This window comes from Micromys minutus (assembly GCF_963924665.1).
Source record: "Micromys minutus genome assembly, chromosome: 7".
NCBI classification, from domain to species: Eukaryota; Metazoa; Chordata; class Mammalia; order Rodentia; family Muridae; genus Micromys; species Micromys minutus.
In genome coordinates, this window is record NC_137976.1 from 69,701,855 (window position 1) to 69,724,269 (window position 22,415).

General features: G+C 44.5%; 1 protein-coding gene across 3 annotated transcripts in view; it reads left to right on the plus strand.

The window, feature by feature from the left end:
- Positions 1-4,874, plus strand: part of DGKG (diacylglycerol kinase gamma) — a gene marked incomplete at both ends in the record, with an annotated part of 146,777 nt that extends 141,903 nt beyond the window's left edge. For all 3 annotated transcript variants that reach the window (XM_080919456.1, XM_080919457.1, XM_080919458.1), the window contains one exon: positions 4,776-4,874. In XM_080919456.1, the coding sequence (XP_080775582.1) occupies positions 4,776-4,874 (99 nt within the window). The remainder of the gene's footprint in view (positions 1-4,775) is intronic.
- Positions 4,875-22,415: the final 17,541 nt, after the last annotated feature.

A 22,415-nucleotide genomic window follows, 5' to 3' on the forward strand; every position in this document is an offset into this window, starting at 1 on the left:
TTTAGTAGGAAGGAGGAAACTTGAATGTATGGGTTTCAGTGTTTCTCCTGCATGTATGTATGTGTGCTGTGTGTATGCCTGGCGCCTTCAGAGGGCAGGAAATGGTTCCAGATCACCTGAAACTACTGAACCCAGGTCCTCTGCAAGAGCATCAAATGTTCATAGCACTGGGCCACCTCTTCTGCCCTGTTGAAAAGTTTTAAATATCCTACACGACAGTCGCTGAAGGGAATAATTTTCAGACATTAGAAATACAATTTCATAAAATTTTAAGGGTTGGATATGGAGTGCAGTGGGCAAATGTTTTCCTAACATATGCACTCTCCAGCACTAAGATAAATAAATTCATTAAAGGGTGAATTTTAATTCTAAATTTAAATTTTGACATTAAAGCACTGGCAAAATAATATCAAAGCACAGTAGATTCGGAGGCTGATGTCAATTTTAATCAAAACGTGCAAGCATAGAAATAAATAAGGTGTTTTATAAATCTTAAAAATGAGCATGTGTCTATCAATAGAGAAACATTGCCTTAGTTAGGGTTTTATTGCTGTGAAGAGGCACCATGACCAAGACAACTTTTACAAAGGACATCATTTAATTGGGGCTGGCTTACAGTTGCAGAGATTCAGTCCATTATCAACATGGCAGCGTCCAGGCAGACATCATGCTGAAGAAGGAGCTGAGTTTTACATCTTGATCCCAAGGCAGCAGCAGGAGAGTTTCCTCTGTAAGGTCTTATCCACAGTAGGCAAAGCCTGAGCATAGGAGACCTCAAAGCCTGTCTACTTCCAACGGGCTAAGCACGTTCAATCCACCACAAACATACACATATGTAAGATTTATTAAGGACATTTGCCTTACACAGTTCTGTAAAATGGCATCTCCTGCTTCACCACCAGTTAGGTGACTTTATTGCTTACACTATATATAATCCCAGCACTGGGAACGTGGGCAGGAGGATCACAAGTTCAAGGTGATTGTCAGCTACATAATGAATGAATTTGGGGCTAGCCTGGGACACATGAGACTTGGTCTCAAAAAAACAAAATTTAAAAAGAATGTCCTTCTAAAGCTGGGTAACAGCTTTAAGATTTAAGTTAAAATGACCACAGGTCTTCAACCCAGAAGCTTCCAAACTTGAGTGAATGTGTGAATTACTGGGATGGGGGCTAAAAGTCGTGTGACTGGAACATCTCTCAGAGTTCTAACTGAGTGGGTCTTGCTACCCAAGAGCTGCATTTGCCGACAGATTCCAGGGAGATGGTGTTTGTTGCAGGTTCAGGGACCAAAGCTTGAAAAATGAAATTGAATGTCCCCACCTACCAGTAAGCCTCACTCTGCGTAGCCTGGCTTGCCCCTACTGCATCTGAAGCCTGTATCAGTTAGGTTTTTGTTACTATGAAATATTTTAAGGAAATCATCTTCAGGGAGAACGGGTTTATTCTGGTTCACAGCTCAAGAGTATAGTCAAGGCAACAGGAACTTGAAACAACTGTCCACAGTCGGGAGAAAGACGAACACACTGCCCGGCTCAGATTCCTTCCTCAGTTCACACAGTTCTGCATCCCAGCCAGGCTATGGTGCCTACCCCCAACACACGGTGTGCAGATCTTGCCTCCATAATTAACATAATCAGGAAACTTGATTCCTGATTCTGCCAAGTTGATCGCTGACTGTCCTTGTCCCAAAGGCCTCTCATGCTAGGAAACTCTTCTGAAAGAGGATTTAAAGATCTTGGAGAACTGAGAAATATCTAAGGTTTTAAAAATGATCGTGTAAACTCCAACAGCCCCTGCCCTCCTCCTTCTGTGATTACATTAAGAAGGAAAATTACCTTAACTTCTCAAATGTCACAGAGACTATTTCAGACCTTTCGGTCTGCGCCCTCTGCACTCCAGATGACCAAGACAGGCCTAGGACGCCTCCCATGTGATTTAGGGCGGGCTCATACTCCATTTGCTATCAGATAGAAGTATCCAGGTTCGTTGTCTCTTTTGAAGTCATAAAGTGTGATGATTTTTCAGATTGGACTGTAAATCCAATCTCTAACATGAGTGAGACTTAAAGGAGAAATCAAAAGCTGTGGTAGTCTCATGAACTCGGAACTATGACACAGGAATACTGGATCAATTCTCTGTAATGGGACAGAACACTTCACAGTGAAGCCCATCTCTATCTGTCTTGTGAATCACAAAGACCAAATTTCCAGTCCAGTTACCAAGTGAGTTTGAGCTTTAACTACAGAAATGTAGTTAAAGTCAGGGTTGAAAACGTGGGTCTAACTACATTAAACTGTCTCCTCAGCAGACTCTCGACTACTTTAACCATATACCCTCTTAACTTAGGGATAAAGGTCTGATATCCTTTTGACTCAAATGAGGATATGATTTCATGTCTCTCAGTTACCTATAGTAATAAAATCCTCAGACATGACCAAATTTTCATATAGAAGAGACTTTTCAAACACCCACCGTACCGGCACATTTGTTTGAATTGCAGAGATGCCTTGGTGTTCTAGAGACCACTTAGAATCCCAGCTCTCAGGATGAAGGAGGATCACCATGAATTTGAGGCCAACCTGGGCTACATAAGAGAGTTCTAGGAAAGATTTTAATTGTTACTATGAAATATTTTAAAAGCAAGAAAGTTGAAAAACAAATTGAAGTTTTACTTTGTTAGCTTTGGAGGTGAGAACAGACAAATACTTAGTCCAGTTAGGGACAGAGAAAGAAAAGGAGAGAACCTTCTATCGAAATGTAGCTGTGCATACAGCTGCTACCTACTTCCCCAAAACTCAGCCATATCAAATGCTGGGAAAATTCCTTTTTTCTCTGGGCTGGTTCCTCTTTCCCAGCACATTCTCCCAGCAAGCATCTGATTGGTTCATGGACTCCCAGCAAGCATCTGATTGGTTCACGGATACCGAAGTGAGGAAGCAGAAGTCTTCCTCAAACCAGTGTGTGAGCTCAGGAGCTAGAGATTTGTCCCAAAGCCTGTGTTCCAAAACTCTACCATTTTACCATGCCAGATTGCCAGGCCATGAAGCAGTACAGTTAGAGTCCCCGTCTATGGCTCACCTCCATCTAGCCTAGGACAAACTTAACAGCTGCAATATGGCGCACAGCACAGAGTGAGGTTTAATGGGTTCTTGACCTGTTCTCTTCACCATCTCGAGGCTGAAAATCAACAGGAAAGCCATCTCTACTTAGCTAGACTGATGGTTCAGGGTCGTTTGCTTACTTAAAGCCACGAATCTGACATACAGCAGAGCCCTCATAGCCAGACACCCCCACTCCAGCTTGTTCTGCAGACATCTGTTCAGTAGTTACCCTCATTCCCTTCTCCTCCTCTGATTTACCTCCCAGGAACCCAGCCTCATTATTCCTTTGAAAGCCCTGTATTAGCCAACTGTCCAGTCTCCCTCTTCCTGTTCTCTGAGCTCGGCCTCTTCATACGTGGGTCCTCTGCTCCATGCCTCTCTTTCTCCTTTTCCTCACCTTCAGATCATAAGGGGACTCCCAGTCCTCATCAGACCTCCTTTGCTTCTTACTTACATTTTTTTAGACTCTGTAGTTCATCCTACATTAATTTAAAGTAGATGGGTTTTTTTTTTTCCTCACTAATTCTTTTTCTCCACGGTCACATGGTCCCTTCTACGAGGATGGCAAAAACTACAAAGATTGGGTTCCTGGAGTGACGGACTTCCAGGTTCTGTTTCTTTTGGCATCTGCTCTCTTTCTCTCCAGTATAAACCTAGCCATTTCCTTCCGTATTGCAGCTTATAGCAGGCTTTCAATGACAGTCTGTCACGTGATCTTTGTGTAAAGAAATAGTATCAGTGTTACTCTCACTTTGAAGTTTGACAAGCACTGTTCTCTGAGTGATGAATTATTTGTCCGAAGTTCTGAACCAAGGAAACAGAAGTACACGGCCCCACACCCAGGTCTTTGAATCCTAAGTGCTTCCTGCTCTCCCTTTAACCACCCACTCTGAACATCTATCATACTTGATAAATGCCGATGGAATGATAATGGGATTATTAGCGTGGGAGCATTATCAGGCCATGCACAAGAAGGGATTGAACATTCGAAACCACGTATATAGTTAACAGAATGTTTACAGGATAAAGTAAAAAAACCTTGAACCTAAATACATATATGTACACATACACATGCATATATGTAATAAAACCTTATCTAAGAAAATAGGGTTGACTTAGAGTCTAAGAAGAGGGGGACCTAAGGGACTCCTTTGGGAACTATCCAATGAGCGTTATTGGCCAGAGGTTAAATTGAAGCTTCCCAGTCAGCTGGTTGATGTATGTCTGGTGTCTGGGCTGGAATCAGCGCTGGGAGCGTGGAGAGCTATGCCCCACCCCACCATGTGACCTTTGACTAAGATAAGTCCCTGACAGAGCTCTGGGCTCCTCTTCCTTATCCACGCTACAGAGCGGTGAACGGGAAGGTTCCTGAGGCTTCCACTGGCTGTGACATTCTGAGTCTATGAATAGCAAGGACACAAGACAGGTGGGAGCTGATGGCCATGTGGGAAGCCTACACCTGTCTCTCCCCGGTGTTTCCGCCCCTCGCTCCCAGCAGTGCCAAACTCCAGGCCCAGCCAGGGTCAAGTTGCCAAATTTGAAACTGTTCAAGGACAGTTGTCCTGCGTGGGGCTCCTTTGAGCCCAAACTGGCCTTATTTCTACTTCGCAACTGCTAAGTCCTAAGTTACTGGACTGTGTGTTACCACTAATTGATCTGTTTCCCTTTTCAGATTAAAATCACTCACAAAAACCAGGCACCTATGATGATGGGGCCTCCCCAGAAGAGCAGCTTCTTTTCTCTGAGGAGGAAAAGCCGTTCAAAAGACTAAACAAATGCCAAACACCAGCTCTATCAAGAAAAGACAGAAGAATCTACACACACAAACACACACACACATGCACACACGCATACACTCACACACCTATAACCAGAGGAAGCAAAGCCACGTTCCGGAGGAATGTGTAACCCTGCCATGTGGTCTACCTATTTTAAAAATGGATCCACTCTTAACAGAGCCAATAGCCATGAAATATTCCAAATGGACTCAGGGCCCACGAAGATGGTTGGCTCACACAACAACTTTCACATTCCCACAGGCTTCGGGCAGACTTTGAGCCTGAAGGAGAAATCTCCCTTTTTCTGCACCACGGTCCTGTCAGGCTCCAGGCTGTAGGTTTCCTGCCTACAGCAAAATCGGATGTGGTCAAGGGAGAGAGCTCCAGCCCAGAAAACTTGCACAAAAGTCCTTCTGTACAAAAACAAAACAGCCTACAGCTCTCCAAGCAAAACCGTTGGCAGGGCCCCTCAAGCCCAGGACGGTCTCTTTGCTGTCCTTCAAGGCAGGGCTCCTCCCTTAGCTTGCAGAGGAAAGCCAAGAAGCTGTGGAAAGCCGTTTCCATTCTTGGTTCCCTCTTCTGTCCACGGGTACTTGTTCACTTCCTGAAGCATCTCTTGGTGGCTGTTTTGCTTAGAGAGCAAGCAAGGCTGTCCGGGAGCATACTTTAGATGTGGTATTTATTTACATAGTTCCTATGAACACTTGGGAGGGAGAGCTGAGAAAGTGGACTTTATTTTTCAAATTGGTGTCATAATATTGTGTGAAAAGGAAAGAAAAAGGGGAAAAAATCCACTCCCAGCTCTCCCCATTTCTCACTACCATACAAGCCAAAGTGTGTCTCTTTGAATCCCAAGCCCTGGTGGCAGAGACGACGGGGAGGGGGGGGGAGGTAGAGTGGGGAATTGCTGGGAAAACCAGGAGACAGTCTGTCAGGGGGTTCCCTGTTTGCACATCCCACTCTCACGGTGTGGCAGAAGGACCTTTTGTTGGCCTTCTATATGTACATATGTAGCATATATGTTTATATATAATATATAAATATTTATTTACTGCCGGGCTTTTTCTGATTAGAAATAAATATAGATAGTGTGGGAACAGAACAGGGGAAAGAGAAAAGGAAGGCCCTTCCTCTCCCACTGTCATTTGCTTGTAGAGACACATTTCTCTGGCTGGTTTCAAGGTTTACGAAAATTATCTACATCCGGGGAGCAACCATGAAACACGTGCTGTTCAAGCCTCATTGTCCCATTGGTTGATAAGGAAACGGAGTTGTGGAAAAGTTGAAAGACTTCTCCATTGTATCTAGGCTAAGGAGGTTTGACTGCAAATGTTACTAAGAAGGTCACTAATAGACAAAAGAACCTGTCACTGAGGACTGGTCGCACTTGGATCCAGATTCCCAGGCAAGAGCCGTCATCCTGTGTGTAAATGGAGCAACCCCACACAAGAAAATGGGAGGTGGAGAATTAGGCTAATTTCCAAGTTCTTTATGGCTTGCCCTGCATGGAGAGAAGCTGGCCGTGGATGTTGAAGGTACCAGACAGATCAGTTGATTGAACTACCACATCACCTCATCATGGTCACTGGATCTTCTTGCCTTGGATACATTCCTGGCTACATATGTGACTTCTGTAAGATGTTGCCAACCAAGACAGACCAGTGTTGGTCATGCTCAGTGGGCTTCAGTCAGCTGGTGCCAGCATCTTCCTCCTCTCCCGAGGGCAACTCAACACTGCGTCATTGGTAGAAAGCAACCTTTGCCTCAGCCCCCTGGCTCACCTGGACCTGCATTTTTGTCTCAAATTTCTCAAGAGGAAATCTGGGCCCAGTTGACATCACTCACTGAGCTGCCTCCAAAGTTGCCATAGACAAGGAAGGGTGTGTGAAGAGTCTGTACAAACTGAGCCCACCTCTGAAGGATGCGTTCATCTAGTATCCCGGGCTGAGACTTGGAACCCTCCTGCTCAACATACATGCATCTACTGAGCAAGGGAAAAGCCAGACCACATGAAGAGCACACTGTTGGTAAGCTGGGGATGTGACCAACCAGCTCCCAAATGACAGCAAGTGCTACCTTGGAAGCCACTTGATTCCAAAGGTTCAGCTTCAAGGTCACCGATCCTAAAAACTTTGCAGAAGTGTTTGTATACGTCTCAGCTCTGATCTCCCGAGGTCACAGATGTTATGACAGTACAGTAGGTGAAATGGATTCCCAGAGACTCACAGGTCTTTCCTTGGGGCCCTGCAGAGGTTAGATGTTACCCGAGAGACACTGCCCATTCCTTTTCAGAGGCAGAGTAGAAACCTTCATGGCACTGTACTTCTGATTTATTAATCTTAGTAAGTCTTGTGTTGTTGTTTAATCTTACCTTACAAATCATCTTTTAAACACCATGACTGTGGTTTCTTATTGTGTATTGTATCATCCAAGTGACCCCCACGCCGAGCTCTAAGGTTAGCCAACAAAGTACTGTCTCCACCCTACGGGGGAGAATGGGGATTTCTGGTGTTATAGTAGCTTCTTAAAGTTACGTGGTCAAGGGAGAGCCTGGTCCCTTATGTCTTACCCTGCTCGGTTTCTTTCTACACTGCGGACGTGTTCTCACTCGCCTTCATGCTTCCACCCCACTAGCAATAAAAACAATGAAACCGGAAACCTCTGGTGCACCTTGTTGCTGGGCTGTTGGGTTAGGAACTGCGGCTCGGTGTGCTGTGGTTCTCATGGGGGTTTCCCCAGTGAGTTGGGAATGGAGACAGAATTTGTAGGATGATTATAGTCAGGTCATGGACCAACTCTCAAGAGAGTTCACTTTACAGATGGGAAAAAAATACGTTAAATTGCCAAATAAATTAGGAAATACTTGGCAGAATCTTACAGAGCCTCCAGACTGGCGTTATATAACATGCATACATATACTATACATATGCACATTATATAAGGTGGCATAGTACTTAATGTGCTGTATATATTATGTAAATTACATATTTGTGAGTAATCATGATAAATATAGAGACCTACTAATCACTTTTTTACACATACTCAGTGACAGATTAGAAAGTTGCTTTGCCAGAGAGTGTTAAAACTTACTCTCTCCTGCTGCTTTGGTTCCAACTCCTGCCAAAAATAATTACATCAACTTTCCCCATCTCCAGCCCCCTCTTCTCCCAGCCAAAACTCTCAGTTACCTTCTGTCTCAGCTAGGGTGTGCCTTCCTTAATACTACCATAATCAGGATCCACAAAAAAAGTACAGAGTCCTAAGGATACACAGGATCTGAACTCCCAGATGCCCTATGTCAAAGGCTTACACACCTCAACATTCCGAAGGTGGGTGTCTGATGTCAACATTAAAAGAAGGGAGAGGGAGGAAGGGAAGGCGGAAGGAGGCTGCCAGCCCTCTGCGAAGGAAACCATAAGTCACGTTCAGCTACTAGCACTAGGGTCCAATAGGAATCAGGGAGAGCATATCTTCAAGTGTTTAGTTAAAATTAAAATGATCTCACATATCTACTCTAAGACTTTACACCCTATCGGAAACTGTAACTTTCTAGACTATTACTCACAAAACATTAGTATTCCTGAAATGGTGCATGAAAGGGCTGAGGAGATAGCTCAGTGGGAATAAAACATGCGCTGCACAAGCCTGTTCCCCCAGTTAGAGCCCTGGAACCACCTACGGGGAAGAGCAGAGGGCTGACCCCTGACCCCCCATGTGAACATTATGACATACATGCACACTCACACATCACACAAATATACAAAACGGTAATTATTTTAATGTTCCATGAAAAAAAAAAGAGTTCTTTGTTCAAACACTAGATGCCTTCCAAGAACTCCATGAAGAGGCTTAGAGAAATTACAAGGTGAAGGGTTGTGGAGGCTGGAGAGAGAACTTGGCCATTACAAACACTTGCTACTCCTGCAGAGGACCCAGGTTCGGTTCCTAGCAGCTCACAACTCTCCGTACTCGAGGTTCTAGAAGACCCTGCTCCCTCTGCTGCCCCTGAGGACACTAATCGTGAATGTGGTACTCATGCAAACAAAACACTTGTCTTGGTTACCTTTACATGTGAAGAGACAGCATGGTGAAGGTAAGTTACAGAAGAGCATTTCATTTCGGGAACGTCTATAAGCCAATGGCAGGAACATAGCAAGGAGCAGACACAGTACTGGAGCAACAGCTGAGAGCTTACATCTGATCTGCAAGTTGGAGGCAGAGAGACTGACGGACAGAGACAAACAGACAGACAGACAGATGGGGTTGGTGTGGGCCTTTGAAATCTCGAAGCCCACCCCAAGTGACACACTTCCTCCGACAAGATCACACCTCCTAATTCTTTTCAAACAGTTCTATCAACTGGAGACTGAACCGCCAAACGAGAGCCTGGGGGAGGGGCCATTCTCATTCAAACCATCACATATAATTATATACAATTAATATATAATGTTTTTATATATTATAGATTTCGTATATTATATTTACATAAAATATAGATATATTTATATAATAAATATTTTATTATATATTTACTATATAGTAAATATATAGAAATAAACAAATAAACAATAAATCATGGAGTTTTCTGTCTCCCCAAGAAAACTGGTTTTTATTGTTCTCAAGTGAACATGGAAGTAACTAGTGTCTGAAATAATAGCCCCCAAAATACCTTTCTAGGAAAAGAAGGTCTAAGTTTAAAATCGATTTTTATACATTTGTTTGCTTATAAACAGTTTTTGCTTTTTGGCATGGAGGGTGTGCACAGGGCAATGTTTTCCATGTTGCCAAGACTGGCCTTGAACCTGGTTCAAATGATCCTCCTGGCTCAGTTTCCCGAGGAGCTAGGAGGACAAGGTACCAAGTAAGAATCCCTTGTTCCTTTTATAATAGTATCCATCTTTCCTGTTATTCTCTACACATCTTCAAGCAAGAATCAAGGATCTGCTGACTGAGTGAGAAGCAAGCCACAAGCCCTCTCTTTACCTTCCCCCTACAAGCTGATGGAGCTATTTGGTAGGCAGCGTTGTTAAGTCAGCTTTAGGTAGGGTCGAGGAGAAAGCATGAGGGCAAAGGAAAGAAATAAAAGTCCATAGATCTATTAAGCCCTGCTGATAAAAAATTCTTGGAATCTCTTATTTTCTAAAAGAATGAAAAATGATTCCAAGAAGCATTTCTAGATCAATGGGCACTAGACTTACCCGTGACAAACTCATGTCCCAACTCAAGGACAGCTAGTGATGACTGTGAACGCTCCTTCGCATCTCTGAGAGTCCATTAGAAGAGGCCTATATCATGAAAGCTAAAGGAGACTGCCAAGTGTGGTAGATGCGCACAGACGCAGCAGATCTCTGTGAGTTCAAGGCCAGCCAAGGCTACACAGTGAGACCGTGTTTAAAAAACAAACCAAAGACAGACAGACAGGCAGACGGACGGGCAGATGAGTCTAATGAAGGCTTCCTGTCACATTCTCCTTGAACCCAATTCAGTAGTTTGAAAGTATCCTGATAAGACCCATGTCAGACTTAAATCACAGGAAAAGCTGCTGTTCTGTTCTGTGTATGATAGGGGCAAATCATGAGGAGCTTTCAGGAGTCCATTCTCTGCCTCCATCTTGGGATCTAGGAGTTGAACTCATATTACTGGGCTTACATGGCAAAGACTTTTACCCACTGAGACATCTTGCTGGGTGTTTGCTTGTATGTGTGTTTTTTAGTTTTGCGTGATGTTCCGCCATATTGGAGCACACATTCTTATACTTTGTACAGAGGGGGAAAGGGTGACTTTATAGAAAAGGAAATTCCAATTTGTGTCTTACTCACTTGCTGCCTGTAACTCCATCAAGGTCTTCACTGATACTCCTTTTAATCCTCAAAGTAGTCTAGAGTGTAGACATCGGGCTTATTTCACAGACTGGAGAATTAGTGTGTAGGAAGGAGAAATTCTCCATCCCACACACAGCAACAGAGCAAGGAGTTGACACATATCTATCTCCATCAAAACCTCTGCTTTCCCACAGGTTTCTGTGCCCCGTCATTCTTACCAAAGTGTTTTCACCGTTGTTCTGAGTCAAGTAACGTGGTTGAAAGACTGGCATCTTAGCTAGTCAGCCTTTGTGTAACCATGTCACCACGTACAACTGACTCACTTCACCTTTAAGCCTAACAGTCTCCATGGACAGCTTGATCCTCCAAACCTCACTCTTGCTATCTAACTGGAAGTCACCCCTTAATCCTCAGTGTCTTCAGGTTCTACCAGCGTGGGACCCAGGACCTGCCTAATAAATATACTTTTGTTCTGCTTTGTGAATGGAGAACATCAGAGTCGTTTTAGGCTCAAGTGTTGCTGTCAACAGCAACCATGTGGCATGGGGAAACAATGCTGGGGTTGTTCAGGGAGCCTCCCAAAAAGAGGTTCTGCAAGTGGTCCTTACTAGCGATAGGTGTGCGCTGAGCCACCTGTGTTCCCCAGAAATGGGATGCAGGCTGCCTTTCAGATGCCAAGAGATCTTATGGAAGATTTAGAGTGTTCCAGAGGGCAGAGAAATATCTTTCCTGTGGGCATCTCTAAAGGAGGAAGGGCTCCCAAAAGCTAAGGGGGTTGGGGAAATTACCTATTTAACCTACTGGGCATTTTACTATTGCTACCACCCCCTTTGTATGTTGTACAGAACAATAGAGCCCCGCACCCTCGTCTGCTAGCCTGAGTCCCTTAGACAGAGCTATGATGAACCTGTTTTGTTCTGAGTATGACTCCAAGACTCAAGAGGGTCAAAGAAGACTAGCTAGGAACAACTGATGAAATGAGAGTTGTAATTCTAGAAGAATCATCAAATTGTAATGTGACTGTGTCAAGGGAAGAAAGCTGGAAACAAACGGAAACTCATCCAGCACCAAGCTTGCCGTAGATAACGGGTGGATAGTTTTCAATGAATAAGTGAACGTGGGTATTTGTCCTTTGGTTCTGGAGTGGGTAGGGGGCAGGGGATGAAAGCTTTCTAACCAACAGCTCAGGAACTTGAAACCACAGGATGTAGAGGGAGCTCATGGGGCTTTTACCCAGACATCTGTTGAGTGATGGATACAGCTAAATGTGGATCATCAAAGGGCTTTCTGGGTCACATGGAGGGCAGCTTCATGATTCAGAAAATATGAAATTTAGCTTGTGCAGAAGGACATAAATACTTGCAATCTACTACGTGGAGATGGAATCAGAAGTGATAGAGGGCAAAAGGCAACACCAAGGTAAACTTAAAAAGCAGGAAGAGATCAGTAAACTAAAATACAGATTCATGATGTAAAGAGAGAAAGAACTAGACTTTTCAGACAATTGGCCCCGGTAATGTCTCCAAAACTAGAGGGAAAGACTTACAAGTTCAGAAGCTAGAGGGGAGGGGTGGAGAGGGGGCCAGCTGTATCTAAGCATTCATGAAATTGTTACTAAGCGATGACCTTTTCCAGAACCTTACAAAGTTAGTCCATCTCTTGACAATGAGGAAAGGAAGGAGAAGCAAATGTTACAATAGTAAGTCCACCACCTGGATTTCTCAAAAGCTGCCCTCAGAACCTACTGACTGCACCCCGAGAACTCCTTAGTGCTACTCTGTGAGGGTGACTCACTCCCCCACGTCAACCCTGTGTGTGGTGTCCTTCCTTTCCACAATGAGCACATGACCTTCTCTCCTCCCTCTTCTGTACATATGGAGTGTGTGGGCACAGGACAGTCTGGGCAGGAGATCCCCCCACACCCACAAACCTTCTTCTCCTCCTCCACCACTACCTTCTCAGGTTCTTCCTTCTAGACACCTGTGAGGCTTTGTGGTAAGACTCTAATCCAGGAAAAGAAATGGCCAAAAATGGTAAAGAACTGAGCCAGACCAGAGTCCTCATGCCATACTAGAAGTCAGTATAAAAGATGCAGAGACCGAGGTAAAGACAAAGACAGGAGAAACAAGGCCAGGTTCTGGAGATCAATAACTGAAAGAACAGAGAATCAAATAAAATCATTTCTGAAATGGGATCCTAGGAAGAATTACAAGGTGAGGGATACTTAAACATGGAACTTCTTTTTACCTTTGATGGCAGAAGAGAAAGGAATGTTACAATTCTGCCATGTAAGTAGGGATCAATGAAAGTCCATAAAATCTGTGTTTTCTGTTGTAGAACTACACAAAAGCACTTTTAAGTAAGGACTGAGCTTTTTTTCCCTCCTTTTTATTTCCTTCTTGAAAAAAAAATAATAGATGACAGATATATATGATAGAAATAATTTAATACATAAATGATAGATAGATAGATAGATAGATAGATAGATAGATAGATAGATAGATAGACAAATAGACAGAAGATAGACAGACAGTTAGAAGATAGGTAGGTAGATAGAAAAATAGACAGACAGTAGACAGACAGACAGATAGATAGATAGATAGATAGATAGAAAAAATAGACAGAAGATAGACAGATGGACAGATAGAAGATAGACAGAAGATAGAGATAGATAGAAAAATAGACAGACAGATAGAAGATAGGTAGATAGATAAATAGATAGATAGATAGAGAGAGAGATAGACAGACAGACAGATAGATAGATAGAAGATAGAGAGATAGATATAGCATTTGGAAGCCATCAAACTGCACAATCTTAAGGAAAGGAATATTAGTTTGGCTTTGTGGCACAAGCCCATCATCCTGCCTTACCTCTGAGCAGAGGGAACACAAGCTCAAGGCCATCCTGAGTTGTATGGTGAGGTTTTGTCTCAAGAAAACAAAATAAAGACAGTTTCCCCAAAATTTCCTCTCTCCTCAGCATCTCTGAGGTAAAGGAGATGGAACACTAGATCTCAGTTCAGGAGGTGTTAACACAGATGATGGTGAACCACAGAGCTGTGGGGCAGTGCGTCCTCTTGGCTCCTGGTGCAAGGTAAAGAGGATGGTAAACGGGGTTTTGGGTTTTTTGGGGGGGAGGGGGAGTGGTGGTTAGGCAAAAGCCAAGCAATGGCAGCACACGCCTCTAATCCCAGAGATCAGGAGGTAGAGGCCAGCCTGCTCCATAAAGCAAGTTCCAGGACAGCCAGGCCCACACAGAGAAAGCATATCTCTAAAACACAATTCAAAAAGGAGACTTAGGCAAGTCTCCACCGCCTGCCCCTCCGTCACCTGCCCCTCTCTGCCTCCTAAAGGCCTCACAGGTTGATAACGCTTGTTGGAATTAGAACATTAGAGAAACATTTCTTGCTCTTTGAAAATGTTCAAATACATTGTAGCCTTGAGTGCAGTGTGAAAGTATGGGCCCATCATCTAGGCTTAATAATGTTAAGTGTTAATATTAATTATGTTAATATTTAATAATGTTAATATTCTGCCATAGCCATATGCAGGGTCTGAAATCTCTTAAGGTTTCAGGTGTTGTGACCTCATGAAGCCAAACACTTAAGCACACATCATCCGGGGGTCTTTCTTAAGAACTACAGATTGTAAATGTTGTCCACAGTGCCAGAAGATTCGAGCCACTGCACATGAAGGAACGCCATTGTTTTTCAGATGAATAAATTCAGTTACTCTCCAGATAAAAGTTAATGAAACTTCATAGCTATCACCCACAAAGAAATTCTTGACTGAAACCAAAGGTCCTTTCTATATTCAAAACATTTTGGGTCAATCTGGAAAGAGAAAAGCAAACAGTACTCTCAGATGACATTAAATTGGGGGTGTTATATGCACCAACGATACTAAGAAAAAAGATGAAAAATCTTGGGAATAATAAGAAATCTGTATAAAAAATCATGTTCTTATTTTTGAAACAAACAGAAAATGTTTAAAGAACTAGTTATAGGATACAAATACTGGGAATATTTGAAGAGGCAAAAAATAATAGAAATGTTTGAAAATTTACACATTCACAGAAAAACAGTCATTGCACCATCTTGTGAAGAATATGAAACCAGACTTGGGGAGGGAACAGGCTACCAAGAGATACAGACAGCGCCTCCCCTTCCACTGAGACACAGCTAACCTGGAAGTGTGTCAGCCCCTGAGAGAACGTCTGGGAAGGCTGACTGAGAAGCATTGGCTCACTTCTGTGGGGTAAGAGATTGTTTTTCAGTGATTAAAATGGAAGCAGTGCAGCCACCCTCCACTTGCACGTGCTGGGTCTGGGGGTGTAGCAGGGACTGACCGCAGAGGCAATTTATGACAGGTAGGGTGGTTCGCTTGTGAAGGTGTACTAGTCTACACACACACACACACACACACACACACACAAACCAATCAGATGAAGTGAATGAGAGAAGGTTCTAGAAGATTCTGTCTGCCACAGTCCATTAGCACAAAGAGTCTCCCACTTGACTCAACCTACTTAGTGATAAGTGGAGATCAAGGACACATTCCTGGCCTGAACCTAGTGGACCTCACTCAGCACCCGTGTAGCTGCTCCTACATCACGGGGAAAGATTTCTAGTCCACACCAAAGCATAGCTTCGATTCATTAAACACCAGTCACCCCTCCCCCAATACCACAGGGTTCCCAAGACCAAGCATCACCTCTCCTTTACTGTCATCTGGTTCCTGAAGGATGTGGGTCTTTGATGACTAGCACGCAGATGAGGTTTGCTTTCAGCATTCTTTATTTAGACACACATCTTTCTCAGGATCACCCTCTCTGGAAGAGAACATCTCTTCTAAGCTTCCTCCTCCAGCCTCACCCAGGCCCTGAAAACTGAGCACACTGGATCTTATGCAAGTGACCTTGGTGTTCTGGAGGGCTCTGATGGCAGGCTGGGTTTCCTCACGATTGCATCTGCCTTGTCTTGGCCACGTGGGTCTTTCCTCTTTCCCTCCAGAAGAGAGGGTAGGGTGTTGGGGACTTGTTCTGTGTGTGTCCTGGCTCTGGACTTTATTGCAAGTAAAAACAGCAACAGAGGACTAAGGCATAACTTTCTGGTAGTTTCTTTGTATGACAGTACTGAAGAATTTGGGTGGTCTGATCAGCTGTGTAGCACTGGGGATGTAGAGTCTCCATTAGAATCTTCTGGAACCTTTTTGAAGTTACCTACTGCCGGGAAGGAACCTGATGGGTGAGGCTGGGAGGAACTGAAATTCTCTTTTCCCAGTTGCATGATATCGAAGGAGAGGAAGGGGAATCCAAAAACTCTATTTATTACGCCCAGCCAAACATATCATATATGTTATTTACCCAACTCTGTAGGTGGTAATCGTTTTATGGACAATTAAACAGAAGGCTCAAAAAATAGTGATTCATCAAAAAGTAACACAGGAAGTAATCCAGTGATTAATCAAAAAGTAACACAGGAAGTAATCCAGTGATTAATCAAAAAGTGACACAGGAAGTAATCCAGTGAGTAATATAAAGTGACACAGGAAATAATCCTGTTCCACCTCTCTTGCTCTCCCAATTCTTTTCTTGAAACTAGCATTCCCCTCTCACAAACATGACCCAGGCACTGTTTGTGTCCAAAATACCTAGACTCCAGATCCTGAGCCCCACACAGACCTCCTGGTTCATGGTCTCCAAGAGCCCAACTCTGAAATCTGATCTTTTACAAGCTGCAGCTGCAGATGGATTCCCCTGCTCAAGGAAGCTGAGAGGCCTGCTGCACTGCCCCGTCCTAGAGAGCAGGGCCATGTGGCACACCAGAGGTCAGGAGAGCTTCAGGGTAGCTCCACCCAGAGCCTGCAGATGAGCTGATAAGGAAGAGGGAAGAAGAGGAGGGGGCAAAGCTGTGGGCTTCACTTCAGAGCCAGCTGGTCCCTCTCCCCAGAATCCAGACCTGGGGATATAGCTACATCAATCTCTAGGTTGAGGCCATCCTGAGCCAAAGGTTCAAGTTTATACCTGCATGGGGCTACACAGGAGGTGTAGATGTAGTTGATGGGTGCTGGGGGGGCGAGGCATGGACATTCCACAGCTGCCACCCCACCTCCCTGGCCTGACTAGCCAGTCCCATAGGATTTGGCAGAGTCACAACAGCTGTCTCTCCAAGCTCTGGATTGCAGCAAGGGTCTGTACCTCAGAAGTTAGGCTCTGACTCCTTACTCCACATCCCCTCTGTCATTCTCAGAGCAAGGACTGACCTCAGGACACTGACCAGGATAGGATTCTGTGACACCCTTTCCTGTCCTCTTCCTCCTGGATTTGCTCATGTCTATTTTGTGCCTAGGTGGGGGTTTCTGAAATGAATGCTGGAATGCCAGAGGTGGCTCACCGTAGGACAGATACATAATTGCTACTCAGGGAAACCAGAAGCTAGAAATAACTAGGCAGCCCACTCTAGCAGACGCTTAGCTACCTTCTTCTCTAGGACAACACTACCTAGGCATGAAAAATGTTTTCCTGCAGAAAATCGCTTTCTGAAGTCAAATCCCTGGACAGAATTTGACACAAACAGCTCACCAAGTTGCTTCAATTAGGAATCTGAAAACTTGCTCTCAGAGAGAGAGAGAGAGAGAGAGAGAGAGAGAGAGAGAGAGAGAGAGAGAGAGAGAGAGGAGAAGAAAAGAAAAGGATAAGTTAAAGTACAAATTTTCTTGAATCTGTATAGCTACCCAAAACCTGTGCAGACAGGGAAACAAGGATCCGTTGAAGAACAAAGGCTTGCTAGCTATTGTGTGTGCATTTTCAACTACAGCCAAGAACAAACGGGGCCTGTCCACTGGCTCAGCATTTACTGGTCTAACACAGACAACCACGTTTCCGTCCCTCCCCCTCTGAACAGGTTACTGTGTGCCCTTCCAAGCAACAAAATAGCCTTTGTTTTCAAATGCCCCTCCCTCCTACTCTCCATTAAGTCAAACTATCAATTATTACGGAAATAGTTCTGCATCTAAAAACCCTACAGCCATTTGTAGAAGGAACAGAAAGTCAACAAAGGCGCCAGAGAGAGGCAGATCAGAGGGAGCTCTTTGCGGCCACGGAAGTGAAGGTATCACAGAGAGTATTTGACCCAACCTCTTGCCCAAAGGGAAGCTTCCTTAAACAGCCACTCATGGGTGGCTGCCTTTGCTCTGTGATACCTGCTGATGGACAGATCTCTACCTTCTAAGGCAACCCCCCTGAAATCAGCCCTCTGAGCTTTGGATAGGGTCCAGTTGCACCCCCAAACCTCCCAGGAACTCTCACCATTGAAACATAGACTAAATCTCCCTTCCCTTATGAAGGACAGCTTTCAGGTGTTTGGAAAGTACTATTCACCATAGCTAACTATGTGTGTGCACATGTATGTGTGTATTTTGCCTCTGCATGGAACATTCAGATTCGTAAATCAAGCCTTATATATTATGAATCTCAATCTCTGTTATTCTTGCAACTTTTTCTGAAGCAGCAATAGTTGGACAAAGTCCTTCTTACAATGGCCTCAGGACTGAAGGCCATATGTGTACTAGAAACGTGAGCAAGCACAGCATTGCACCCTTTGCCTGGATTACTGCTTTAGCTTTTTGGAGCGATCCCATGACCTGATTTGCCTTGATCCCACCACAACAAAATCTCTTAACCTCTTGTGAATGGTAACAACTGTCACTAACGCCCTAATCCATTTTCCATCGCTGTAATAAACTCTTCAAACCGACTCCTTACAAAGAAAATACGTGGTCTTTGATACCGAAGCGTTCTGGATGGTCAGCAGTGCGCCGCTGGCTTCTCTTAGGACCTCACAATGACATTGCAGTGGTAGGACATCACCTGGTAACACAGATTTCAGAGGGAAAAAAATCCAGGATCAAGGTCCCTTTAGTATAAACAACTTTCTTATTTAGGAACAAACCAGCCCCGGATTTTATTCAATTTCTTTTTGGGAATCACAGTATACGATTTACTCTACACTGAAGCTCTCCTTCCAAACAAAGAGAGAACCAAGCGAAACCTACAGAGCTCATTGAGGAAGCTAGGGAGACTCACAGAACAAGGCTCTGAGGCCCCTTTTTAATAACCAGGAAGGAGAAGACTCTTCTGTAGAGGATCCTGCAAATGTGGTTGGCAGCAAGCCCACCTCTCACTGGACCCTGCTTCTGAAGCCACAGCCCAATCACTACTACACTGAGGACAAAATCCCCTAAAGTTGAGGCAAGACAGTAAGGACTTTCAGTAGGCCTGAGCACGGAGCTCTACAGCTGTGTCAGGTGATACCTTCTCTACCGTCCCAAAGCTGGGGGCCACTCTCTTTTCAACAGTAGCCATTTAAATGATGTGTGTATCGAAAGAAACTACCGCACAGTCAGCATTTCTTTCTCTGAAAATGGAAACCGGTTTTGTATTTTAATGACATTAAGTACTTCTTGTGTGCTTTCCTGTGGAGTTCGTAGGATCAATGTTCTTGGGCCAGTGCACTATAAAACATTATACCGCATTTTCATTGTTCTGGGTCAACGCTGACCAATGGAAACATAATATGAGCCAATGTGTAAGTTTAAAACTCCTGATAACCACATAAAATGAAAGAGTAAACTGGAACAGATGAAAGTGACGTTTATAAAGAATTTTGAAGCAACCTATCTTAAATACTATCATTTCAATATGTGACCGATATAAAACATTAGTAAGATGTGGCATTACATTTTACATGAGGTCTTTAAACCTGGCATGAATTGATGCTCGAAGTGCTAGTCCATGGTTGGAATGAGTTCACCTAGAGTGGATGCTCTGGTCTTGGGGGAGTTCCTCATCAAAGCACTTCGCAGCGCCCTATACTGCTTCCCCATCTGTGTGAGCCGTCGAACTGGCCCTGAAGGGCAGAGACTATATACTGGACTATTAGAGACTCTGGGTTCTCAGCACAGAGCTTGGCATGGAAGCAACAGGCCCATCCAGTGACATCCTTAGCCAACACACAAGAGTCTGGTCTGAACCTCAGCCTGACCGATGATAAGAATCCATCCTTATCCTGTCCTGAATTTCCCAAAACTTTATAGAAAGAAAGGGCATGATCTTTAGGGCAAATAGAGATGGGTCCATATTTCAGTGAGTGACCAGTGACTGCAAATTTACTAGAAGGTATTAGGTTTGACTACATTATTTGTCTTGGCCTGAATACCTGTATGTATGAAATTAAGATAATATGTTTCCTAGAAGGAATTACAAAGTTGCACATGAAATGGTATGACCAGTTCAGTATCTTGCCAATATACCAGCTCTAAATGTTTCCCTCTCTGTGTCTAATAAAGAATCAGATATGACCAAGGTTTGACTGTGAGGTATTGAGCCGACCTAGTCATATAAGGCAAACCAAAATGGGAGCCAGGGAGCTGGTCCTGACAGCTGCGTTCATATCCCATGGCATGGTCCCATGGCACGCTGACGGCTCCAGGGCAGCCGTGCCTAGCACCTAAGCCAGCGGTCTGCTTGCTTGCCTAGAGAGGCATACGGGAACTGCTTCTGACCTCTGCCTCTGAGGTCCTGCCGTGTGACTGCCTAATGGGATCTATCTGTGCTTTTCTGAGAGCCATAGAGGCTGGAAGCTCTCTAAACCAAGCCAGGTGTAGACGCCTGGGTTGAGAAAGGGCTAGTAAGCGCTCAAACATTCAACATTCAGTCCAGTCCGCACTGGGCTTTGATCCTGAGCGAAAGAGACAAATCTGTTTAACAGAGGTCCTCACATAAGCCTGAGAAACGGGGTAGAGCATTGTCCTCATCAGAGAGCACCTGGTAAACTAAAATCCTTTTCTGCTTTGCCACGGCCCTGGGACATTCCTACTAGAATTTTCCTTCGTCCATGGGAATGTCCTTAGCGCCTCTGCCTCCTGCTTCCTCCGCCCACCCGGCCGGCACTATACCTCCCTGTCACCAACAGCAAGGTTTTCATGCCTCATTCCCACACCACCATGTTAGTGTGTGTACACACCCATGCACACATGCACATGTGCACAGACACTCACACACAACTGTATCCACACAACAACCCTATCAGGCTATCCCTACTCAGCTTCACCACTAAGATTCTTCTAACTGTGCTACTCCAGACACACACACTCACAGTGTGCACACACACCTACCAGTCACCACTACACGCTCACCATCAAGACTTACTGTTTTCAGAAACACACTACCACACCCCGCCACATGCACATATCCCTCACACAGAGTCTAATGCACCCCATATTACATCTCATACTTTCCCCATACATGCCCACAAACACAAGCTGAATTACTACCCACCTCAGAACACCTTTTTCTCCTGAGTTTTGTACTCTGCTGCCTGGGTTAGCGTCATTAACACCAAGTGTGCTTATCCTCTATTTGACTGTTAACCCCTTCGGGACAGGCTACTCAGTTTTCCACTTCTGACCTGCACAGTGTCCTGTATGTGGTCCGAGCTCAGTGTCTATTTCAAAGTGAATGAATGGTTCGGTTTGTCGACAGGACTCAGTGAGGTGATGGAGGAGAACGGCTCCGTGTGGCCTTGGGGGCCGCGAGGCCATCCTGGATGTCTGGCCATGTCTGGTCCTGTTCTGCTACCTCGGCCTCGTTCCAAGGGAAATATTTGTTCTGTGAGCAAATGAAATGTGGGTCTGTTCTAATCTGTTGCAAAGACACACGGCGCTGCTTTCATGCCGCCGCTCAGATCTCCGGGGCACTTCAAAGAACTGTGGAAACAGAAAGTCCACAGTGGGGAGGGAACTGTGCCTCTCCTTCTCCAGAGAAGGACAAGCGAAGACCGATGACAAGCATCCCGTCCGCCAGTTGTAAACAATGGCTGCCGTAGGCCTGTGGGGACCTCGGGCACCGCAGGCTCCTCATTTCCCATCATGCTATGTGCCCAGGGAAGTCAAAGCTGTAATTTAATCACACATACTCACATACACACTCACACACACACACACTTACACACATATACACACACTCACATACACACTCACACACACATTCATTCACACAAAACACTCATATATACCCACTCACACATACACTCACTCACACACACACTCACACTCACTCACTCACATATACATACACACTCACACACACTCACACATTCATACACACTCACATACACACTCACACACACTCACTTACACACACATACACATACACACTCACTCATAAACATACACACTCACATACTCACACACACTCACACACTCACTTATATAAACACTCCCTCACACACACACACTCACACACATACACACTCACACACTCACACATTCACTTATATACACACTCACTCACACACACACTCACACACACATACACACTCACACACACTCATACACTCACTTATACACACACATACACACACACTCACACATACATACACACTCACTCAAACACACACACTCACACACACTCATTTACACTTACACAAACACACACACACACACACAAGAGAGAGGAAAGAGAAGTTCAGCTAGACATATGTGCTGAACCCTGTCTTGTCGCAGGCTGACCGAAGCTGCCTGTTTCCACTGGGGCATCTATCTATCGAGTACCCGGATTCTGTGTGCTTGCTCATTACCAAGCACGCATAAAGCCTGCAGACGTCAGGAGGAAGAAACAGTTCCCAGGCACAGACTACTATGGAGATCTTT